General features: G+C 33.1%; 1 protein-coding gene across 2 annotated transcripts in view; it reads right to left on the bottom strand.

Moving 5' to 3' along the window:
* The window catches only part of LOC129949632 (putative sodium-coupled neutral amino acid transporter 11), a 123,807-nt gene extending 116,418 nt beyond the window's left edge, over positions 1-7,389 (bottom strand). Inside the window, exons 1-2 of one of the 2 annotated variants that reach the window (XM_056061203.1) lie at positions 7,149-7,389; positions 6,791-7,054 (exon numbers count right to left, since the gene is read on the bottom strand). In XM_056061203.1, the coding sequence (XP_055917178.1) occupies positions 6,791-6,847 (57 nt within the window). In that variant the 5' untranslated portion in view covers positions 6,848-7,054; positions 7,149-7,389. The remainder of the gene's footprint in view (positions 1-6,790; positions 7,055-7,148) is intronic. The other variant, XM_056061204.1, reaches the window with a different exon arrangement.
* Positions 7,390-22,296: the final 14,907 nt, after the last annotated feature.

Here is a 22,296-nt window from a genome sequence, read left to right as displayed (position 1 = left end):
GTCATGGTTCTATTTAATTTTATGCTCAAATGGATTTCTGATGGTGAACTCTGTACTTATATCCGCCATGACCCGCTATTTTAGGTTACGTTGATTGTTCAACATGGTTTGAACTGTCATGACGACCGTTTGGTGTTTTGGGACATACACACCACACAGTCCACATCCATATTTTCACCATAACTTTATGTCAATGGAATCTTCCTCTTCCTTGTCGCTTGTCCTTCTTCAATCGTGTTTATGTAACTTTTGATCTGATGTTTGGTCTTTCAAGGCTTCAATAGATTATGCACCATATAACAACATATAATTTTTGGCATTAGGACGTAACTGAAAAAACTTTAAAATTTAATTAATCGCATTTTTCTTCGTTGACACGTTCTTCCACAACACCTGGGATTTAAAGTCAAAATGTACGAGTTTTATATTTGTGATGGCAACAATACAGGATATCCGGAAATTGATGTATAATGCTTGTTCAAATGTTCACATGTCCACACCACACGCTCGTACCTACCTAACCTAGGTTGATGTTGTACATGTTGTGTTTATAGTCACGAGGGTATTTTATCCCATATTTTATGTATGTTGCTATAAGTTCGTACATATGTACATACTTGTAAGTTACATATATCCAAGTATACAAAGATAAATGTGCCATAAGAGAAAAATAAATTCAAAATTTAGCTCTAAAGAATACCTATGTTACTTTTTATTGTTTCTTGTCACAAAGAACATATAACATAATATTCTGATTTGTAGATTAGATTTTATGCTTGTTGTTATGTTCTTATATTTTTTTTTTAAGTAAGGAACTCAGAAATCAAAATTTAGAATGTAGTCTTACATATGTACATATATTATGCGTACAATGTTCTTGAAATGGCTGTGAATTCTAATTTCGTGTAGGTAATTCAATAAAATTATGTTTTGGTGGTTTATTTTCCATACAACACAGAACAGAAGATACTTAAACTGCTGAAATTTAAAACACTTGCTTGTCCAAATGTCATCGTTTACACTCTTTTTCCAGCTTTTAGTAATGTTCTTTTTATTTGTTTTTAGAAAAACTGTCAATTCGATTTTTCTCAAAATTTTGCGTGAAGTCAAAAACGTTATTCTTCGTTTCTTGTTCGCAAAATATTCGAAATGACATTTATTTTTGTATTTATAATAAAACAGTTAGTTATTTTTTTTTTTCAAAATATTATAAGTTTGGAATAACGTAGTTCGTGCGATATTTGGGCTTGCCAAAAGGTTTAATCACTATTGTAAAACGAGGCTGGGATGCGACCCACACTTATAACTTCCTATCCCGTCTGTCAATTTGTCTTGCTTAAAAGTTTGTAGGTTTTCGCGTTGGGTTAAAAAAGTTGTTAGTTGAATTATTCTTCAAATTTACCAACAATATTTTTTGCATATAAAGAAATGGTTTATTTTGAAAATCTAGTTTTGTTATATATATTTTTAGTCGAAAACAAATTTTTAATAATTAATAATTCCGTTTTCAAGATGGTCAAAAGCCAGTGTATACACTTCTAACCTTGTTGTAAAAGGTGTGGACATATGTTTGAGAATGTGAGGAGATTTGATATATACGGTTAATCTTTTTTCACAAAACCATGTTGCTACACTCTCACAAACAACTTGTTCAAAAAGTTAAGGAATACAAAAAAGTCTTGCAATGGGCCTGAAGTATGTTATATCCGCCATGTTAACTTTGTTGAAAATTTGTGAAAGAAATTATTTTTTTTTATATGCTGGTAAATTTGCTTGTTTCTGAGAAAGTTTGAATATAAACGAATGGGGTTCAACTAAAGCATTACTACATTGTTTTAATACTATTGGGGGAATACCATAGGGACCGACTTAGCAGTCACCATTCAACACGGATAAAAGATCAAGGACCGTACTCTGTAGCACAGGGGTAGGACTATAACTAGTTAGAAAGAGACTTAAATTCATTAAAGAGTTCAACATAAAAAGAGAAGTTGATTGGAGACAGAATTTTGAGGTAAGGATTTGACAGGAACATGGCTTAATTCAAGCTTTTCCGGCACAGAACTTTTCAGTCAAGACTTCGAAGTTGACAGAAACGATCGTCATGTTGGTAATACAAATACAGGTTACAGGTGGAGGGTTTCTCACAGCAGTAAAAAATACATATTTCTCTTCTTCGATATCGTTTTCATTTGAATAATCAATTGAACTGGTATGTGTAAAGATAATGGTACAGACTAAGGCTGAACAGTCATCATTCAAGGAACGTACTCTGTAGCAAATCAGGTATGTGACTACAGCTAGTTTGCGAAGAGGAGTGAAGATTATGAAAATATACTTCATCAACTTTTTCAGGGCTATTAACAAATGACTCACGGAAATTTGTTGCGAAAGCGTTACAGATATCTAAGTTTTATCTAATGAAAGGTTCTTGTAAGTTAAGTTAAGTGGAAAGCCATCTGATTTTTTCTTTGAGTTTACGAGATTCCAAAATTTGTTAGAATTATCTTTCAAAGAGTCGCCCATATCAGTAACATAGCTAGCACATAAAAAAATAGGAAGAGACTTAAATTGGTTAAAGAGTTCGACATAAAAAAAAGAAGTTGATAGGATACAGAGTTTTGAGATAAGTTTTCCCTTTCTTATTTCTTTTGTTTCGAAGTGAACGCAAATCTTTCGTGTACTAATGTTTGTATTTCTTGATTTCTTTAAAGGTACATTTTTCCAAACCCTTATTAGGGATCTTATAAAAATTTGAAACTGCTTCGTCAATATTATAACATGCTAATGGATCAGCGATTCCAAAAATGGTAAATTCTTCAGACAACAACTGGAAATTAGCTCTTCTGAAATCAAAATTATATAAGCAATTAAAGGAATTACTGTGTTCAGTAAAGTGATTACTTAAGTCAATAAAACTGTCCAAAGAGTGTGAAGTGATATTTATCAATATTAGTAATTTTTTATCTAGATTCTAGAACAAGGTGTTAATAGCGTCAGAAGAAGATAACGTCCATTCGTATCCATGTGTCGATATTTCTATTAGTGATATCAATATTAAACAGAGGATAAGAAATAACTTCCCATCCGTACCAGTTTTTTGTTTTTTAACTTTAACAACAATATTTTGTGTAAGATAAAAAATTTAAAGTCTTTCTTCTCATAATACTTGAGTCGAATACTATTTCATATCAGTTTTTTATTGTTTTTGTAGTTTTTTAAATATGTAAGAAAAAAGTTGGCAACTTAGTTTTTCTTAAAAAATTAACTGAAAGTTAGCAATAGTTTTGATTTCAATTCTGTCGTTTTCACGACATTTTTGTTCAAAATTCAATTTTTATCAATTTAGCAGCATTTTTTTTCAGAGTTTTAATTATTTATAGAAAAAATATCAAATATTTTTCTAGAATGAACAAATTTTAATATCAATTATTCTCAAAATATTCTAGTCGGACATCGATTCTTACCAAATTTGTTCGTAATTTTTTTTGATATGTATTTTCTTATAAAAACCCTTCAATTGTCAATTTTACTTTATGTTTAAAGCAATGTCCTTTGTTATACCCAATAAAGGTACAATATGGAATTTAATTGAAGTCGCTAGCGTTATTGTCTCGAGAGATATTTTGGGTCAACCAAATCTCCCTGTTTGCTATAGTAAAAACTCTGTTAAAATAAAATTTCTTGAGAGAAATGTCAATGTTATTCGACAAATCGGAACGATTACTACAATTTTTTATGAGAAGTTAAGAAAAGCCATATAAATATCTATAAACAACAAAATAAGAAAACATTTTTGTGTTGTTGTTCTAGTAATTTGGTAGAATAGGTTGTTTTTACTAATTTTAATGTTCTTTTAACGAACCAATTTTCAGAACATAAGCATAGCAAATATGTGTCCTTATATTTCTATTAAATATATAATATAAACAAAATGTAATAGAAGAATATTACAAAATAATCCCAAGAGTGCTGAAATTCAGTTTTTATTTCACTTAGAGCGCCAGATTGAAGCCAGTAAGTTAGTTGTAATTTCTTGTTAAGAAGCCGAGCTTTATCAAATTTTGATTTCTTGTAAGTTAAACATACATACATTTTAAGAAAATACAATTCGGGCTCATAAGATAAATTGAAATGCATGCGCATATAACTATAACATTTTGTTAAATATTTTATTTAAAAGTCGAACATCAATGTTTACAAATTTTAAGTTATATTTTTTAGTTCAGTTTTCTATAAAAAATAAACAAACAATTTGTTTTTTTTTTAACATAGCGTTACATTGATGAATCTCTTTATTAAATTGTTTGTTTTTAAAACATTAAAATTGCATAAACGTTTTATTGCTTTCAGACTAACCAATAAGGAGCAACCAGTGTGGGATGTATGTCAAATTTAATTAATTATATTCTGTTGAAATGTTCATATTAGCTACAGTGAAACCCGTATAAGTGCCTATCGCATAAGTGCCTTACCCACATAAGTACCTGTTCTTTTAAAGAACAACATTTTGAGGATTTTTTCATGTAAAACTCATCTAAAAAGTACCTATGGCTTAACTACCTTCGCGGTTTAATTGCCTTTTATTTTTTATACTTAAATTGAAATTTACCTGAAAAAAAAATTCTTTTAAGTACACAATTAAAATCAGAAGGAAAAGACAAAATCTTCTTTTCATCTAGTGCTTCCTTATGCTTTATGCTTTTAATTTAAATATAAAAAAGTAATAATCTTAATCTACTACAATGGGGGAGACTAATTAGGTAGCTGTCACTGTAAACCGAAAACGTTTGCGAAAGAGTTCTAATGAAAAGTAGAGAAAGCTTTCACTAAATGGTTTGCGATATCAAAATGCAATAATTAGTGGAATGAACAAGGCTTAAGATTTGTCTGTTAAATTAAATGAAGACCTTGAGCCAACAAGAGGCTGGCTTTGGCGCTGGAAGCGAGGAGAAATTATAAGATACAAGAAAATTCAAGGTAAGGTGGCTGACACAGATGTTTCAGGAGCATTTCCATGTACGAAAATTGTAACATCTTAAATGTAGACAAAAGTGGCCTTTGTTTCAAAGCCTTACCAAATGGTACTTTAACATAAAAGGGTAGCACTCCTTAAGGTGGACAAATTGATAAAAGTCGACTCACTCTTCATTTTTTCTGCAATGTCGATGGAACATTCAAACAATTCTTACCAGCAAACACCACTTCGATCTTGCAGCCACTCGATCAAGGCACCATTCACTGCTTTAAGGCCTAGTACCGTCAAATAATAGTCCGAAAATAGTTTCTGGCAATCGAGGACAGTTTGACAAGCTTGGTGGCTTGTGAAACGTGATGCGATATCAAATTGTTTTCGAAGGTATGTCTTATGTTCAAAGATTAGCTAAATTAGTCATATTTTTTTGTATAGAATTTTGACACTATGATTTCTTCTTATTTTCTTATAGGCTGGATTTCTTTTGATTCACGAGTTAGATTCTGCTGAAGACTATGGAGGCAGTGAAGACGTAGTCTAAGTAATATGGGCGTTCCAATAAATCCAACTATTTTTGAAGCCTATTTCCAGTGCGATGACAATATCCTGTGTTATGGAGTTTTATCAGAGTAGTAAATAATAGCAGAAGTAAATAATAAAGATCAAGAAGAAGATGAGTAACATGTTGAAAATAATGAAGAAGATTTAGAACCGCCCAGCTTTACGGAAACTTTAAAAGCGCTGATGATCCAGAGAAGATTTTTTGAGCATAACAACACGGATGATAGTGAAATCGAGCATATTGAAGAAAAAATGCTTAAAATCAGATTCCATAACGCAACACAAACCAAAATAACAGATTATTTTACTTCTTTAATACAAAGTTCGGTTTTTAATAAGTTATCAATACTAGCCAATTGATGTTCTTAATGTTTTTTTCTATTTCTTAAATAAAATGAATTATTTTTTCGTTTCATTTTGTTTGTATTTTTGTAAATACAGCGATAAGTGCTTATGTGCACTTAAGCGGGTTTTTCATAGCTGCCTAACCCGCAAAAGTACCTCTTAAAGCTAGGCATTTATGGTCAGGCACTTATCCGGGTTTTACTGTACATTGATTAAAAATTCAATAAATAAGTATTCGTAAATTTTTTTAGATATACATACACACATATGTTTATAGTTGTCTTCATTTTTATATGGGTTGAAGTTTGCTCAAAAATTTTTGTTAAACTTTGACTTATTATTAATCTGTTTCTATTAGTCAACAATATACTGAAAACAAAAAGCAGGCCCTTCCGAATAAAATTGAGTTTTTTATCCATATTGTGTAGGTACATCATATTTACTATAACTTTCACTTTACCAAATAAATACTTTATACCATCTTTTACGTTACGTGTTGGAAACTAATTTAGCATAATATAGCTGCAAAATATTTTCTAATCAGTTTAACCACCTGCCAACCACAAACAAAATCTACATATATTTTTGGTTATAAGCATACCATGTATGAACGTTTAGAAAAAGTATTAAATGCTATAGTTAAAAGATTCATTTTTCATCACAAATGATAAGGCTTCAAGACCCACCTTTCAAGTCATTGGTCAACAACGTAACGTTTGTTCGTTACCCAAACCTATATAAACTTATCCATTTAAATTATCTTCAAAGGTACCTTTGCAAGATTTGAAAGCAGAATTCCAAAATGCTTAATTCAGGAGAGCAGACAAAAAAGATTCATAAAAATGATTTTCTAAAAGTTTCACATACAATACAAATATAATTTGCTCATATTGTGGAATAGGTACATACCTGTCTCTGAAGGATGTAACTGAATTCTGTTGCAGTATTCCTTCGGCTATCGCCCATCCTTACTGAATGTTGATGAATCTGTTTCCTTAATCAGCGATGCTTTTGGCAAAACTTTATTTGTTAATTTTATACTTTTTTAGGGACTGACGTGAAAAAGAGACCCACACAAACACACTGGCACAAATAAAAAATCACTCTTATCCTTTGTGGATTTTTTTTAAAACTTATTTTCGATTTTCGTGAAAATGATATAATATCTCTTATCTGAAAATAAAAGAAACTATTATGGATACTTCGTGGCACATTTTATTTTATCTTTTTCCGATAGAATTGTATTCACTTTTGAAAACTCTCTTACGTTTAAATTCACAAAAGATCTGTTGTTTTGTATGAGTTTTTTGAAGGCGAGCGTTTGGAAATGGAGTGTAAAAGGTATATCTTTAGATGTTATAAGAATGTTGCATTTTATGTAAGTTTTGTGTATGTTGATGTATCTATGTGTATCTAGTTGCCTATTGCACTGTACATTCATACAGAAAATGCTTTAAAATATGTACTTAACAACTACTCGCTAGATGATGAATTCAAGAGTATGACGTTCAAATGGTGACTAAAGGACTTGCAAGGATGGCAAAGTGACTTCCTGCTTATAGAAACTACATTGAATGTTCTTAAAGTGTTATAATTTATTTGAAGAGAGTTTCGAAAAGCTTTGAGGATATGCGCAAGGTCATATTTACCCCTATTGAGTATAACAGCAAAATAAAATAAAAAAATATCCCTCAACTTGCTTCATAGTAAAAGCAAAAACGAGAAGCGTATAGCTTATTTTTCCTTTCTGGAGTTTGTGGATAGGACATGAACAATGTCATATGGGATTGTTTTGATTGTTATCTTTAAGTGAAGAACATGACATTAGAGATTTGGAGCAGATAAAAGTGGCAGCAAAAGGGATGCGGCGTAAATGTAGAAGGATTAATGAAGTATGGCTTGCGGATGGGCATGGTGGTGGCGCAGCGAGAGGCTGTATTGTTTCTCTCAGAAATGATTTAAGGTTTCGGAGATATTTTAGGAATAGTACGAAGCTTAAATTTCAGAAAATTTTGTGTATAGATGCCTTTCACAAAGAAGAAAAATATGTATTTAAGTACATGTACATTATACATACCTTTAAGAAATTCATTCATCTTTTTAATTTGGTTCAAAATACTTTAATAATAGAATTCTTAAGTATAGCAAAGATGCAATATCATTAAATTTAAATGCTAAAGCAATATCTGCTGACTACAATATTCTACAATATTCAATGAGCTAACAATGCCCAAATAAATTTCAAGGAAAAATTGTTTATTGACACGGCTTTCACATTCGGTCCAAATTCTTTTAATAATTAAAATTTTCAGTAAATATTAGATGTCTTAAACAATGATGCCAAAAAATTCTGACTAATCACACTATTGTGTGACATTTGGGACACTTTTTGTACTGGCAGATCAGACATCATTGTAAAATTACGACCTTAATACATTTTCATTGATGTGCAGGTTTTAATTAACTTGCTGTTAGATTTTTTTTGCAAACAAGTCCCGGCGTAAATACTCTTTTCTTGACGTAAATAAGTTAAGAGATTTTAAATGATTTCTTTACTATATGCATTTCACAAAAGACCCACACACAAACCATGAAAAGAAATGAAAATAACTTATTTTTATCTTTTCCAGAACAAACTTTTTAGATTTCAAGATGTTTAAAGTTTAAGGAAATGCACTAGCAGATAAAACATCCAACGGTTAAGTTAAATTCAATATAATTCAGCGTTATCTCACAAATTTGGTGTCTCAGCTTAAGCTTAACATTAACTTAAAACTAATTAAAATAGTCCCTAATAATAATATTTCCTGATAATTATATAATTGGTCATACTCGTTTAGTGCTGAACTGTTTCTTTAGTACAAACAACCCATTTTAAACTCTGGCCTCACACCAAAACCCCAATTGGAATACATTTCAAGCTCGACAATGTTATCTTTATTTTAACTTTAATCAATGCCTTGATAAGGAACAAGTCGTGTTACAAAAATCTTTGGTTAAGTTAGTTTTCTAACACAAGGATTTATAAGCATATTTAATGCATAATTCAAATTTAAAAAAAGATTTAAAAAAAACTATAAGGCTCAAAATCACCAAGGTTTCAAATTTCAAAATTGGTTCTATGACAAAAAAAATTGCAAGCTAAAATGATGACTTTTGGCTTATACTGTTTTAAAATTTGTATATTAATAAACTTTGACAGGGCAGCGCATAGAATTCCATCCTTTATTATAAATATTTTTTAGTATTAAATATCTATAAAAACCATCAATTCCATAACGTTTTTTTAAGTTTGATAAAATCAAGAAGAACAAAACAAAGCACATAATTTAAGCTTTGATTTATAAAATGGGTGTATTATGTATCTATATTAAATAAGCAATAATGAAAGCAATACATACAAAATCTTCTTCAAGGAAAATACGTCAAATCATGTCCGGGAACGTCCCCGAAATGACCGTTTACGAAATACCGATTTCAAGTAATAACTCCCTTTGATTATATGGCACTGCGGCCATCTTAAATGCGATCCGACTTTGTCAATAGGAACATATTTGAGGTTTCTTTGTTATTTTCATCAATAATTAAATGTATTAAATACGTTCACGGAATGACGGACTATTGATGTAAGCTCTTCGAATAATGAATAGAAAGGTACTTAAAATTAAGATATAATTTATTTGACGAAAAATACTCTGACAGCCGGATTTGTTATTGTTCCCTTCCTTGACTGACGTTTGACACCGAATAGCTGGATTTACTTAAAATTATTTTTGATCGATTATCGATATGTTTACTGAAATGACTTCTGCGGTATTGGACAAACTATTTCTGCATTTTTATAGTTAAAAATAAATAATCTTTTAGTATCATCTCTAAAACTGCATTTTGTATAAGAAATACGGTTTATTGAGTAATGACCGGGCTTAAATACCTTAAATTTTTCAATTATATTTTCGACATGTTGTTGAAGATTGTAAAGTAGGCCGCGTTCCCGAAATGATTTTCTATGCGTGTATATTGATTTCATTTAAAATTCACCTTATCAATAAATTATATTGTTTGATAGACACCAAACAGGTTAGTTTTAGTATTTTATTCATTTTTTTTTCAATTACCTCAAGGAACAACTTATATGTTGATACAAAATATCAACAATAAACAAGCAGAATGCCTTTTAATCACACTCGTGGAGAAAATTTTTCTACTGGCATTAAAATTGCACTTTTCCGGTGGGTTTTGGTGGCCTTAGTTTAAATCCAATTTTAAAGCTAATATATCACGTCAAGTTTTTTAGAAATGACTTTATAAAATCCAAAAAAAACACGTACAAAAGGCATTTTGAGGCTGTCTAAATTTACAAAGTAGATTTTTTTCAACAGAATCCGTGATGGTTCTCCAAATCTATAATCCTTTTCTTTCATATTCATTGGAAATATTTATACTACTTCAAAAGTTGTTAGATTTCACCTGTCTTACAAAAACCTAAAAATAACGCTGAATCGAATAAGGCATAGTGATTTGAAGTAAGTTTTGTTCTTGTATCGAATAAGTTTTTTTAAATAATTCAATTATATCAAGTTTTTGAAATGCACCTTTTCAAAAATACTTTTAAAAAAAGCTGAAAACGGGTATTTTTAAAATTTGAACAAATAGTTTAAATTAGATTTTGGATTCAAACTCAGCGCCATCAAAACTAAGTCCAAAACTTATTTTCCAAAACAATTAAAGTAATAAAAAAAAGTTTATAGATTTAAATCAAGCCTCATAACTAGGGCAACCAAAAAATATGTTCGAACATATTTTTTGTTAACATCACTATTAACACGAAACTGTGATAGAAATGCGTTTCATTAAAATCTTCGCATGCATATTTTTGCATATTTCACGGAAAATATATATTTTTGCATTTTTGCATTCAAAAGGCATATTATTGCATATTTTTCTTTGTTTTTGTAAAGCAATAAAAACAAAAATGCTTTGTTTATATAGGTTCGAAGAATGAAACGCAACAGTTATATAGACAGTCTTCGAGTGATTCAAAACATACTGAGTTTGAAAGAGATTTGTGTAGTGCATTTGTGGGGGCAGATATACCCTTGTTCAAAGTTCGCAATGAAAGTATTCGTTCTTTTTTTGAAAAATATACCTAGCACAAACTTCCTTGTACAAAAAAACGATCGATGTAATCAAAAACAAAGTAAAAAATCGATGTTTTATGGGTTTCAACGAGACAACATTCGCAGCAAACCGATATGTTGCAAATGTTATCATTTGAATTTTGGATCCAGATACAAACTGGAAATTACGAATCACTCAATCATCATAAGAATTCTGGGTGAAGATTTTAAAAAAGACTCGATCTTACTTTTTTTATCAGATAATGCTCCGTATGTGGTAAAAGCGGCACAAGCTATTCAAGTTTTCTACCCAAAAATAATACATGTTACATGTCTCGCACATGGGCTTCACAGAGTATGTGAAAAAATTAAAAGTAAATATGCTGACTTTGACCGCTTTATACAAAAATGGAAAAAAAAATGTTTTAAAAGCTCCATCCAGATTAAAAACTCTTAGAGACATAGAATTTGCAATAAATTGTCTTACTGATCGCTGACATTACAAATTTTGTTTTATTCAAAAATGAATTTGCTTTGTTATATTTGTTTTTTTGATGTTTTATTTATCTTCAAAAAGTTAGAGTGACGAAGAGTTTTAATTTTTCTTTTTTGATTGGTATTGCTCTTATTTATTAATTTCCTAAAGCAAATAACGCTTCCTATAAACATTTTTTACATTTGTTGAGCATATTTTGAGGGCATATATTTAATTTTTAAGACTTAAAACTAGTTTTTTAGGACATATTTTTGGTTATCCTACTCATAACTAATTATAATTTCCAGAAACTAATTAAAAAGAAAAGATTTGTACTTGTCAAAATAATTATACAATTTATTGTTAAGAGATATTTAAAATCTTAACTTAGGCTCAAAAACACCATTTTGGTAGTTTTTAGCAATTTTAAAGGTGTATATTTTAAAACCAGATGTGATAGAAAAGTTTAAAGGCGAGATTCGAATTAAGGACATCTGAAGTGTATTCTTTAAAAACTATTGTTAACTTTAGAAAACTTAATATTATCGACCAATGTTTATTATGTCATTTGCATTCCAAAGCTACACTACGACATCATTATTATATAAACCAAGTGGTCAAATTATAGCAAAAGGATTTTACTCTAATTTTTTGGGACACCACTATAGAGTGATGAAAAAAATAATAGAAACAACGTGTTCATTCTTTTTTATACATAAAGACGTATTTGCGAAGACTAGGAAAATAAAAACTACACAGGTAGATTCATAATAATGCAACAATTGTGATTATTATGTTTTTTCATCCTAAAAGAAAATAGAAACAAAATGAGATTGGTATTTTTTTTACCAGTAAAAGTATTTCAAATTCTTTGAGTATTTTGTAGGGCACCCTAATTATTAATAACTGTGTCCACTGTTCGCCCATCGAATTCACCAATTTGACACACGTCTCTACGGCTATGGAGTACCATTCCTTTTGAATTTTCCACCGCAGCTCGTCTTTTTTTCGGTTTTACAATCTCCGGTCCTTTGTTTTAGGATGCGCCACTCATTCGCGTATTTGCATACACAAAAATTTATCCCTACGTTAGAATAACACTTAGCTTGTTTCTATTATTTTTCAAGGTGAAATCATCATTTGCCTCAAACTTTTTACCGCTAAGTGAAAACGAAAAGTTGTTTCCATCACAAGCTAAATATGCCATTTGAGAGCATTATTAGATACGATTAAAATATAAAAAGACTAACGACAAAAAAGTGAATGGGTAAGAAATATTGTGTATCGAAAATGATGAGCACACTTGTTTCTATTATTTTTTGAAACACTGTATATTCCGCGAAGCACCAACAAGCCTGAGATACGGACGAATTTACTGTTGACAACCTACGCAAACGAATTAAGGACAACGAACTTCGGATATGCACGTGGAATGTTAGGTCCCTTAACAGACCTAAAGAAGACATCACCTCCATACAGGAAATACGATGGAATGGGCCGGGCAAAAAGAGGATGCAAAACTGTGATATTTACTATGGCTACAATCACAGGAGATTGCCAAAGCCTTTTCCGACCGAGTTACAAGTAACATCTCACGAAGTTCTCTGCCGCTAACACAATGTATCGAAAACCAGTGGCAACATTGCCAAGATGCAATCAGAGAAGCCGCCTCTGATGTGCTGGGTTTCAAGCAGCCACCAACAAGGAACCCCCGGTTTTATGAGGAATGTCGGCAGGCAAATGCACCCAAAAAACAGGCACGTAAAGTGGCACTGCATAAAAGGACGAGAGCTGCTCATGAGCTCTATGAGCAGAAGAGGCGAGAGAAACACCGACTTCTCAGACGGAAAAAGAGAGGGCATGAGAAGCGTGCGGTCGAAGATGTTGAGAGGTTTAAAAGCCGGAATGAAGTTCGAAAGTTTTATGAACAGGTGAAACCAAATTCACAGGTACATAAAACTAGAACCGAAGAAGGCTGCAAGGTCGAAAGTGGAAACATCATAGTGGAACCGCAGTCAATGCTGAGGATATGGAAAGACCACTTCTGCAGACTGTATAACGACGATAACCGAATTCCGAAGTCTGGTAGGATTATCCATTCAACATAGACGACGAAAGCCAACAATGCCGTCCTCCCGACTTAGACGAAGTAAAGATTGCCATATCTAAGCTGAAGTCTAATAAAGCCGCTAGAGCGGATGAAATGAATGCTGAGCTCTTTAAAGCAGCGGGAAATAAGTTGGTTAGGAGCATGCACACACTTATCTGTAAGATATGATCGGAAGAAAGCATATGCCCGATGAATGGAACCTCAGTATTGTTTGCCCGATCCTGAAGAAACTGCACCAACTATTGAGGAATCATTCTACTTAACATCGCCTATACAATTTTCTCTGCCGTAATATGTGAACGTCTAAGGCCCATCTTCAACAACCTGATAGGTCCTTATCAGTGTGGTTTTAGACCAGGAAAGTCCACAGTCGATCAAATTCCACATTACGGCAGATCCTGGAAACAACCCAAAAAACAACAAATCGACAACGTCCTGTAAAGTCCTTTCTCGAAAGATCAAAGTGTCGATGTATAAGACCCTTATCATCCCAACGTCCTGTAAAGTCGTTTCTCGAAAGATCAAAGTGTCGATGTATAAGACCCTTATCATCCCCGTCCTGCTGTATGGTGCAGAAGTATGGACTATGACAAAAGCGGATGAAAGAACCTTGGGTCGGTTCGAAAGAAAAGTTCTACGTGTGATTTACGGTCGCGTATGCATCGAAGGGGAGTGGTGGAGAAGATGGAACGACGAGCTGTACAGCGACATAGACTTAGCCAGAAGGGTAAAAGTCCAACGACTAAGATGGCTGGGTCACATAGAGTGCATGGAAACCAATGCTCCGGCCCGGAAACTCTTCGAATCCACACCCACAGGTTAGCGTAGTAGAGGAAGACCGCGGATCACGTGGCGTGTACAAGTGGAAGGTTACCTCGCCATTATATTATAATCATAACCATAATTTTTAAAATAGTTATAAAATTTGATGTTTAATTCAAGTGCAAAATGATGGGGGGATTTGGATATTGGAGTTGAAGAGATGACATTTATATCGGCACAAAGATCCTTGTCGATAAAAATTAAACCAAGGATGCGATCGAGATTATACGAAAAGCTATTAATCTGCTTAAGATCAAACTCAGCTAATCTATCAACAACTTCACTTTCCCAATCGCTCCCTACATTAAAAGGCCCCTTTTAAAACACTGAAGTTTGTTTTACAAGCACCTTTAAAAACAAAACAACCATTTTAAAAACAACAGAGATATGATTGTGTTTAAATTATATACCCCCCTGTACTGTATATATAATATTATTATTCACACATTTAAAATTCCTTAAATAAATCTTATGACGATATCATTAAGATAATAATTACACACACGTGCTATTTGTGCCGTTATTATTCAAAATGCTGAACAGCGTACTTATTTCCGCCTCCACCCATCCAAGGAAACCTCAATTATTCACTGGTAATAAAAATACTCTGCCTATACACTTCATAGTAAATTGAGAGCGATATAAAAACGCAATATTAAGTGTGAATGGCACGCAACTCCTTAAATTATTGGGCAGCTCAGAGCAAGGCAATTTTATCCTATAAATGAATGATATACATTTACAAAAGGCGGCGTTCGGGTAACCAACCACTTCAATTTGTTCGTATATCGTACCTCTAAACCTAAACCTTATCCTAATGTTGCCAATTATATAATTTTATAAATATTTTTCTCATTTGGATATCTCGTTTGCTGTATACAATTAGAAGTTCCTTTTTATATGAACATTTATTATTCGAGTTATACAAAACTATTCACCGGTTTTATTTTATTATGTAACAATCGTCATGGTGAGTTAGTCATAACTTTTTCATTCACATTTTGTTCCTGATGTTGTGGGTGGGTGGTAAAAGCTTTGCCTTATACATTTAAAAAATATTATTCCAAGGAGAAATTAGATTTGTTTTTCTTAGTTGAGAGGGGAATTTTTACTACAGTTGGTATTTCTAAGGTTAAGGTAATCGTAATAATTGGAGAATTGGAGTCAGTGATGGGGACTTTAACCTCATCCAATTAATGGTCACTTTTATTATGGTGAATGCACTGGATTCGTAAAAAAAATTGGTATGCTGGTATGCGACCCACACTTATAACTTCCCATCCCATCTGTCGATTTGTCTTGCTGAAAAGTTTGTAGGTTTTCGTGTTTTTATAAAAAAGTTGTCAGTTGAATTATTCTTAACAATTTTAAAATTAATAACAATATTTTGCATATACAAAATTAGTTTATTTTGAAAATATAATTTCGTTAAATAGATTTTTAGTCCAAAAATTTTTTTACAAATTAGATGAATGAAATTAATTTGAGAGATATCAAGAACCGAACATAATTCTTCTAAATTTTCGTACTATTTTTTGTAGATTTTATTTTTTTATGAAAAAACGGACTGTTGGATTTTTATAAAAAAAATTACTGAATATCAAAAACAATATTTTCTGTAAAATGAAAAAAGTTTGAAGAAAATATTTTTAATTTTTGAAAAGCTATTTGAGTCGAAAGTAAATTTTTACCAAGTTTTAGAATTAATGTTTTTTTGGTTTTTATTTTTTGTAAATTAGATTTTTCTCAAAATGTTAATGAATGTTGACAACAATATTTTTTTTAAAGATTGAAGTAGTTTTAAGCCAATATATCAAAGTTTTGAAAAGATATTTGAGTCGAAAATCAATTTTTACCCACTTTTGTTAAATTTTCTTTTAAGTTTTAATTTTATGTAAGAAAAACAGTCGATTTGTTTTTTTTTTCCTCAAAATTTAACCGAAAGTTGATAGTTTTTGGATTTTTTTCGAAAAATATAATGGTTTGGAATCACGTTACATACTATTAATTCAAGTCTCCACCATCATTTATTCGTGAGATATTAAGGGTTAACCAAAAAGTTCATCTATTTTTTAAACTGCTTTGGTAAAAAAAAACCACTCACGCAATTTTCTTGAGAGCCCTTTCTGCATCTTTCTGCCATATTATCTGTATATAAAATACATTTTTATTTGAAGTCGATAACTCTTCTGGTTCTTGAGCTATGGACGACGAAAAAACGTCGCGAACGACGGACTCTAACCAAGACCATGTTGATACTATCGTCGAGCAGTTACCTACATAAGTTATAAGTTAGTTCCTGAGAGATCTTAAAATCAAAATAACGGTTCTATGGGGGGTACCCTTCTGGAAAATACAAATATATGTTTTATATGGAAAGAAGCTAAATTAAGAAAAAAAATTGCGAAAATTTAAAAAATATATATCAATTTGTTTTTGGAAAAATTCGAATTTTTGATGTTTTACCAAAAAATGTGTATTGGGGCTTCTGTTTTTTTAGTCTTATAAAAAAATTGGCTCAAAACCTTAATTTCCAAATTTGAAGTTAGTCAACCCAATGCTTTGGGTTCGAGGGGCCAGAAAAGGAATACAGAAAAATTGGGGGATCCACTTTTGTCGAATTCTCTACCATCGTAAGTTCATGTTTGATGAAAATTTTGCGTTTGAATTTTTTTGCGTATGCAAAACTTGCCATATAGTTCCTAAATATCGCAAGTAAAAAATTCTCATGACGTTGATAACTAGGCATGTGCAAAACATTGCAACTAGAACCTAAAACATTTTTCATTAAAAAAAATTGTTTAGAAAATCAAACAGGCAAATTCTTTCTTTAGATTTCTAAACTTTTTTGATACTACGTTATAATTGCTGGAAAATTAATTAAAACTCTTAACTTAAACAAAAAATAAATCACTAATTACTTTAAAAGTTGGTAAAATTTCTGTGCAAAACTTTTGCAACTTAGACCTCACATCTAAATTTTAAGCTATTTTCTTACTTCAAGACAAGGAAATGTTAATTTTTAATTGCGTACCCTTTATTTTTTACAATGGCTGTATATCTTGTGCGCATCGAAGCTATGAAATTATTAATAAACGTTTTTGGAATGTCATTTTATTGTCTCTGAATTCTAGCGAATAGGTCACTTTTGCGCTAAAAAATGTTGCTCCATATACTCCTCTTCACAATTTCCCACAGGTTCTCTATTAGGTTTAGACATGGGGAATGGGCTGGCCATGGTAAAACCTCAATCTTTTTTTCTGTAATGTACTTTGTGGCCAACTTCGACTTATGTTACAGATAATTGTCGTGTTGGAACGTCCATTTCCAATGGGCATATGGCAGCATAGTGTAACAAAAGATGTCTACACAGTCTTCAGACTTTATTATGCCCTAAACTTGTCGAATTTTCCCTATTCCTTGACCAGAGAAACAGCCCAAGACCAAAATTGAACCACCTCCATGTTTGACCGTCCCTTTAGTGTATTTTGGAATTAGCCTCTCACCTCTTGGCCTTCTGATATGTTGTTTTTTACCCGATCCGTGCATATTGAACTTTGATTCGTTGAAAAACAATACAATTTCCCATTTTTGGGGACTCCAATTTTTTAAATAAATTGCTCTTTTGCTATCTGAAAACCACGCATTCCGGCCTGCAATGCGTTGCGCCTGATATTGGATGGGTCAATGGGTAACCTACATTCAATTTATGCTTCCGTGGTTGATGCCGTGGGCTTTCTTCGGAAGAAATTTGTTATTTTTAAATCATCTTTTGCTGTGGTGCTTCGAGGCCTTCCTCCTCTATGATGGCATAACACCTTTCCACTTTTGATGATTCTATAAATAGTTGATTTTTTTATACAATAATTCTTTGAAATTTCTTTTTGGGATGCTCCTTTTTTCAAATCACTCAAAATTCTGGATTTTTTATCCGATGAATATTTGTTTCCCTCTATTTTTAAAACAAAATCTTTTTTTTAATTTAAATTTTTTATTTTTTTATTTTTATCTTAAAGAATCGTTTTATCGATAAAAGTTCCGGCTAAAACTGCATAAACAAATTAAGCTACACGCATAAACTTAAAAACCTCAAAATAAATCAGATTAACTGTTATCAAAGTAGTACCCGCAGCGTGATGGTTAGTGCGTTTGACTGTGCTTATGCGGCTGGCGCTCTGCAGGTTACTTACTTTGCATCAGAACTCGAGATTGTTTTCAGGGAACTTAAACTGAGCTTGGAAGAAAACTATTTCATCTTGGCCGGTGATTTGAACGCAAAACATGAAGATTGGGGAAATCAACATAGTAATTCCAGAGGTAATCATCTTTTTAATTTGATGAATCTGTACAGCGTTGAATATGGCGTCCACCTGCTGGCTACCGAAAAGCCATCGTATCCAAGAAGCGGCTCCTTTCTGAATCGTTTGCTGTACGACATCAGACTGACAGTAACAGACAAGGTGGGTAATCACCCTCGAAACTGCTTACAGACAGTCGAGTACGACAGTGATCACTGCGGACAGGCTGCTGTAATGCAGCTTCCGAACGAACGCGTGGAATTGGAAGAATACGTTGCAACACACTCTTACAATTACAGCAAGATGCGTTGGCCTCGTTTCACCAACGCCTTAGCGAAAGAACTTCGTTCGAGTGAGAATACAGAAATTGACCAACACTTACAACAGATGGACGAAACAATTAAACGAAAGATGGAACGGACAATTCCAAAGTACAAAGAACGAGACCAAATGGACGCTTACAGAAACGCGACAATTGACGCACTACGTAGGCACAAGAGTTGCTTACTGACAAGACTGAAAAACTTGTACAGACGACTTACATATACCCACACGACTTGGAGGTTAGGACACTGAAGTAGTCAATAAAAAATTTCAATCTGTTGATTAAGGAGAACTACAGGCTATCAATTAACAAGTACTGGGACCGCAAGATCCGGTCAGTTGATTCGAGTGACCCTAGTATGTTCCCCAAAATCAACAAGATATTCAGGAAAAAAAACAATAATGACCTTCCGTGTCTTAAACTTCAAAGAACTGAAGAGAACAAAGACGTACTCATGACAGCGCAAATAGATCCAGAGGAAACCATCTTTGACGACGACTTTTACATAATTGAAGATGCGAAGGAAAAAGTGGGGGCGGTGGGAGCTGCTTTCCAGCAAGTGTACAAGGTGAATGTTAGCATTCGCCCCAACCAAGACCTGGAAAACAGAGACCTACTTAATCACTTTTACCTTCGAAATGATATGACACAATGGCGATCTGAGAACCGCGGTTTCATCCGGTTCAATGACGATTCCTTTGCAAATGCCATAATCGCCGAGCAAACGGGACTAAGTCCCTTGTTAGTGACGAAGGTTGAGCTTCAGCTCATCTTCAATTCAATAAAAAACAAAAGTCAGCAGGTGTCGATGGTATATCCAACGCTGTACTAAGACATTTACCGATGGAAGCAATTGAAATTTACACCACGCTCTTAAATAATGCACGGAATAATGCATATTATCCAGTACATTGGAAGACCACTGTGGTTCATCCTTTCCCGAAAAAGGGAAAGGACAACTCCGACCCGTCAAATCTTCGGTCGATAAGTCTTCTTCCGAGCATCAGCAAAGTTTTCGAAAAGATCATCAATAGGGCTCTGACTAAGTGGGCTGCGGACAACAAAATAATTCCGGATAAACAGTTAGGGTTCAAGGCGGGTCATGACACAATTCATGCTCGCCTCGTTTCTGATATCCAATGGAATAAATCAAAACAACAATGCACAGGTGCTGTTCTAGTTGATTTGGAAAAGGCCTTTGACACCGTATGGTTAAAGGGTCTTTATCTAAAACTGAGCAGGCTTGGCATAAGCAAGCCATTGTTGTATATACTTTATTACATGCTTAACGGTAGAAAGTTTGTTGTCAAAAGTGGCAATGTAACTTCTACCACAACATTCTCAATTAAAAATGGTCTTCAACAGGGAGCGGTGAATTCGTCGATTCTCTTCAGCATTTACACCACCAATCTGATAGATAGTCTAACAAAGGCAATTGCGTACGCCGACGATCTAATTGCGTACAGAACGGCCCGAAAGGTTGACGTTATTAGAATTCTCTTGCAGCGTGATTTCGACAAGATTCAGCGATATTGCGACGACTGGAAACTGAAAATAAATTTCCAGATCTCAGAGAGAATTCTGTTCCGGACTCCGTTGACTAGGGCCATTAGGGATGCGTGCAAGAATTGGCGCAAGATGGTCATCGTTAATCTTCACGGGCAGCCATTAGCGAGCAAAAGTGTAGTGAATTACCTCGGTATCTGATTAGATCAGTATTTATATTTTGACAGACATATAAATACTGCTCTGACCAGGGCCAGAGGAGCATTCGCTCTGACAAAACGGCTGTTTTTTTAGCAGTCGGCTTGACCCCAGAGTGAAGGTAATTTGCTACATTGCCCACATACGGCCAATGATCGTTTATGGTTGTCCTGTGTGGTTCAGCGTTGCCCCTTCCCAGATGCAGAAGTTTCGGATGTTCGATCGGCAGTGTTTACGACGCTGTACCGGCTTATACCGAACAGCCGAATCTTCTTATGTGCTTTACTTTTCCAACGAGGTCCTATACAACGGGGCTCGAATCAACAGAATTGACACTTTCGTGATAAAACTCGTTCGAGGTCACATTGCAAGAGCTATGTCTTCGACCAACAATTTAATTTTTGGGGCGTTCTATCCGAGTGCACGCTTGAGCGGCTTCATTCCACCAGAGGCATTCCTCTTTTTAGACAAATGCGGTCTGATACAGGATAGATTGGCAGTTCCGTTAATCTACCACGTCAGACGAAGAACCGTATATAGGTGACTCCCATACAATCGGTACGTCATGGCACAAGGCGGAGCAGAGCTCCTTCGGTTCATTAGGGCTGTGTCCGAACGGGACCGAACTGATAGGGTGAAGCAGGAGAACCAGTTTTGGTGGCTTCAATCGGCACTTGATATTGGGTAGCCGGGATGGGGTAGAATAGGTAGTTTAAGTTAGCTTTAAGTTTTATATTAATGACCTTATTTTAAGTAGTTTTTAAGTAAATATAAAAAAGGATCTTGATATTAGTTTTTTTTTCAAAATCTTCTAATAAATACAAAATAAATAAAATTCAAATTAAAGTAAAATAGATCTTAAGGCCGAAAGGCATTAGTATTAAGTATTATTGTTTAACTTATAGTGTCCGTATGGGACCATTAAGTTAGTTGTAAGTTATGGATAATTAAGCTAGTTTTATAAATTTTTGTCTAGCTTTAAGATAGGTTTGAGATTGAATTAATAAAAATGAATTTAAAAAAAAAGAAAAAAAAAAAGTACGTTGGACTGTCATGCAAGGGGTCTTGGGTTCAAATAATGCAAGAGTAATTCTTGTCATGAAAAAGTGCTTTCTCAAATTAGCCGTTCGGATTCGGCATAAAAACTGTAGGTCCCTTCCATTTCTGATAACATGCACTTGCACACAGGAATGGTTGAGAGTTGTAAGTCACAAAGCCCTGATTCTTCATGGACTGTTGCGCCACCTTATTTATTTATTTTATTTATTTAACTGTTACCAAAAGGAGACGAGAAGAGAAATGGCCACTAGATGCAAATGTTTTGCCAGCTGAAATCATTATTGTTTTTGTAAAAGCAGTGCATTTGCAGAATTTGCCTGTGGATCAGTGCTTTAATATTATGAACGGAAAGGTGACGCATAAAAAGCATAAAGCAAAAAAAATAATTTGATTGGAACAACTTTTATATACGAAATATACGAATGTAAAATACGAATGTAAATATACGAATGTTCGTTTTTTTGTAGGCGGTGATATTTGCAAATGTTTGCACAGTACTGTA

The sequence above is a fragment of the Eupeodes corollae genome, chromosome 3, assembly GCF_945859685.1.
Source record: "Eupeodes corollae chromosome 3, idEupCoro1.1, whole genome shotgun sequence".
Taxonomy (NCBI): Eukaryota; Metazoa; Arthropoda; class Insecta; order Diptera; family Syrphidae; genus Eupeodes; species Eupeodes corollae.
Note: the sequence above shows the minus strand (reverse complement) of the source record. Positions and strands in the feature narration are given on the sequence as shown.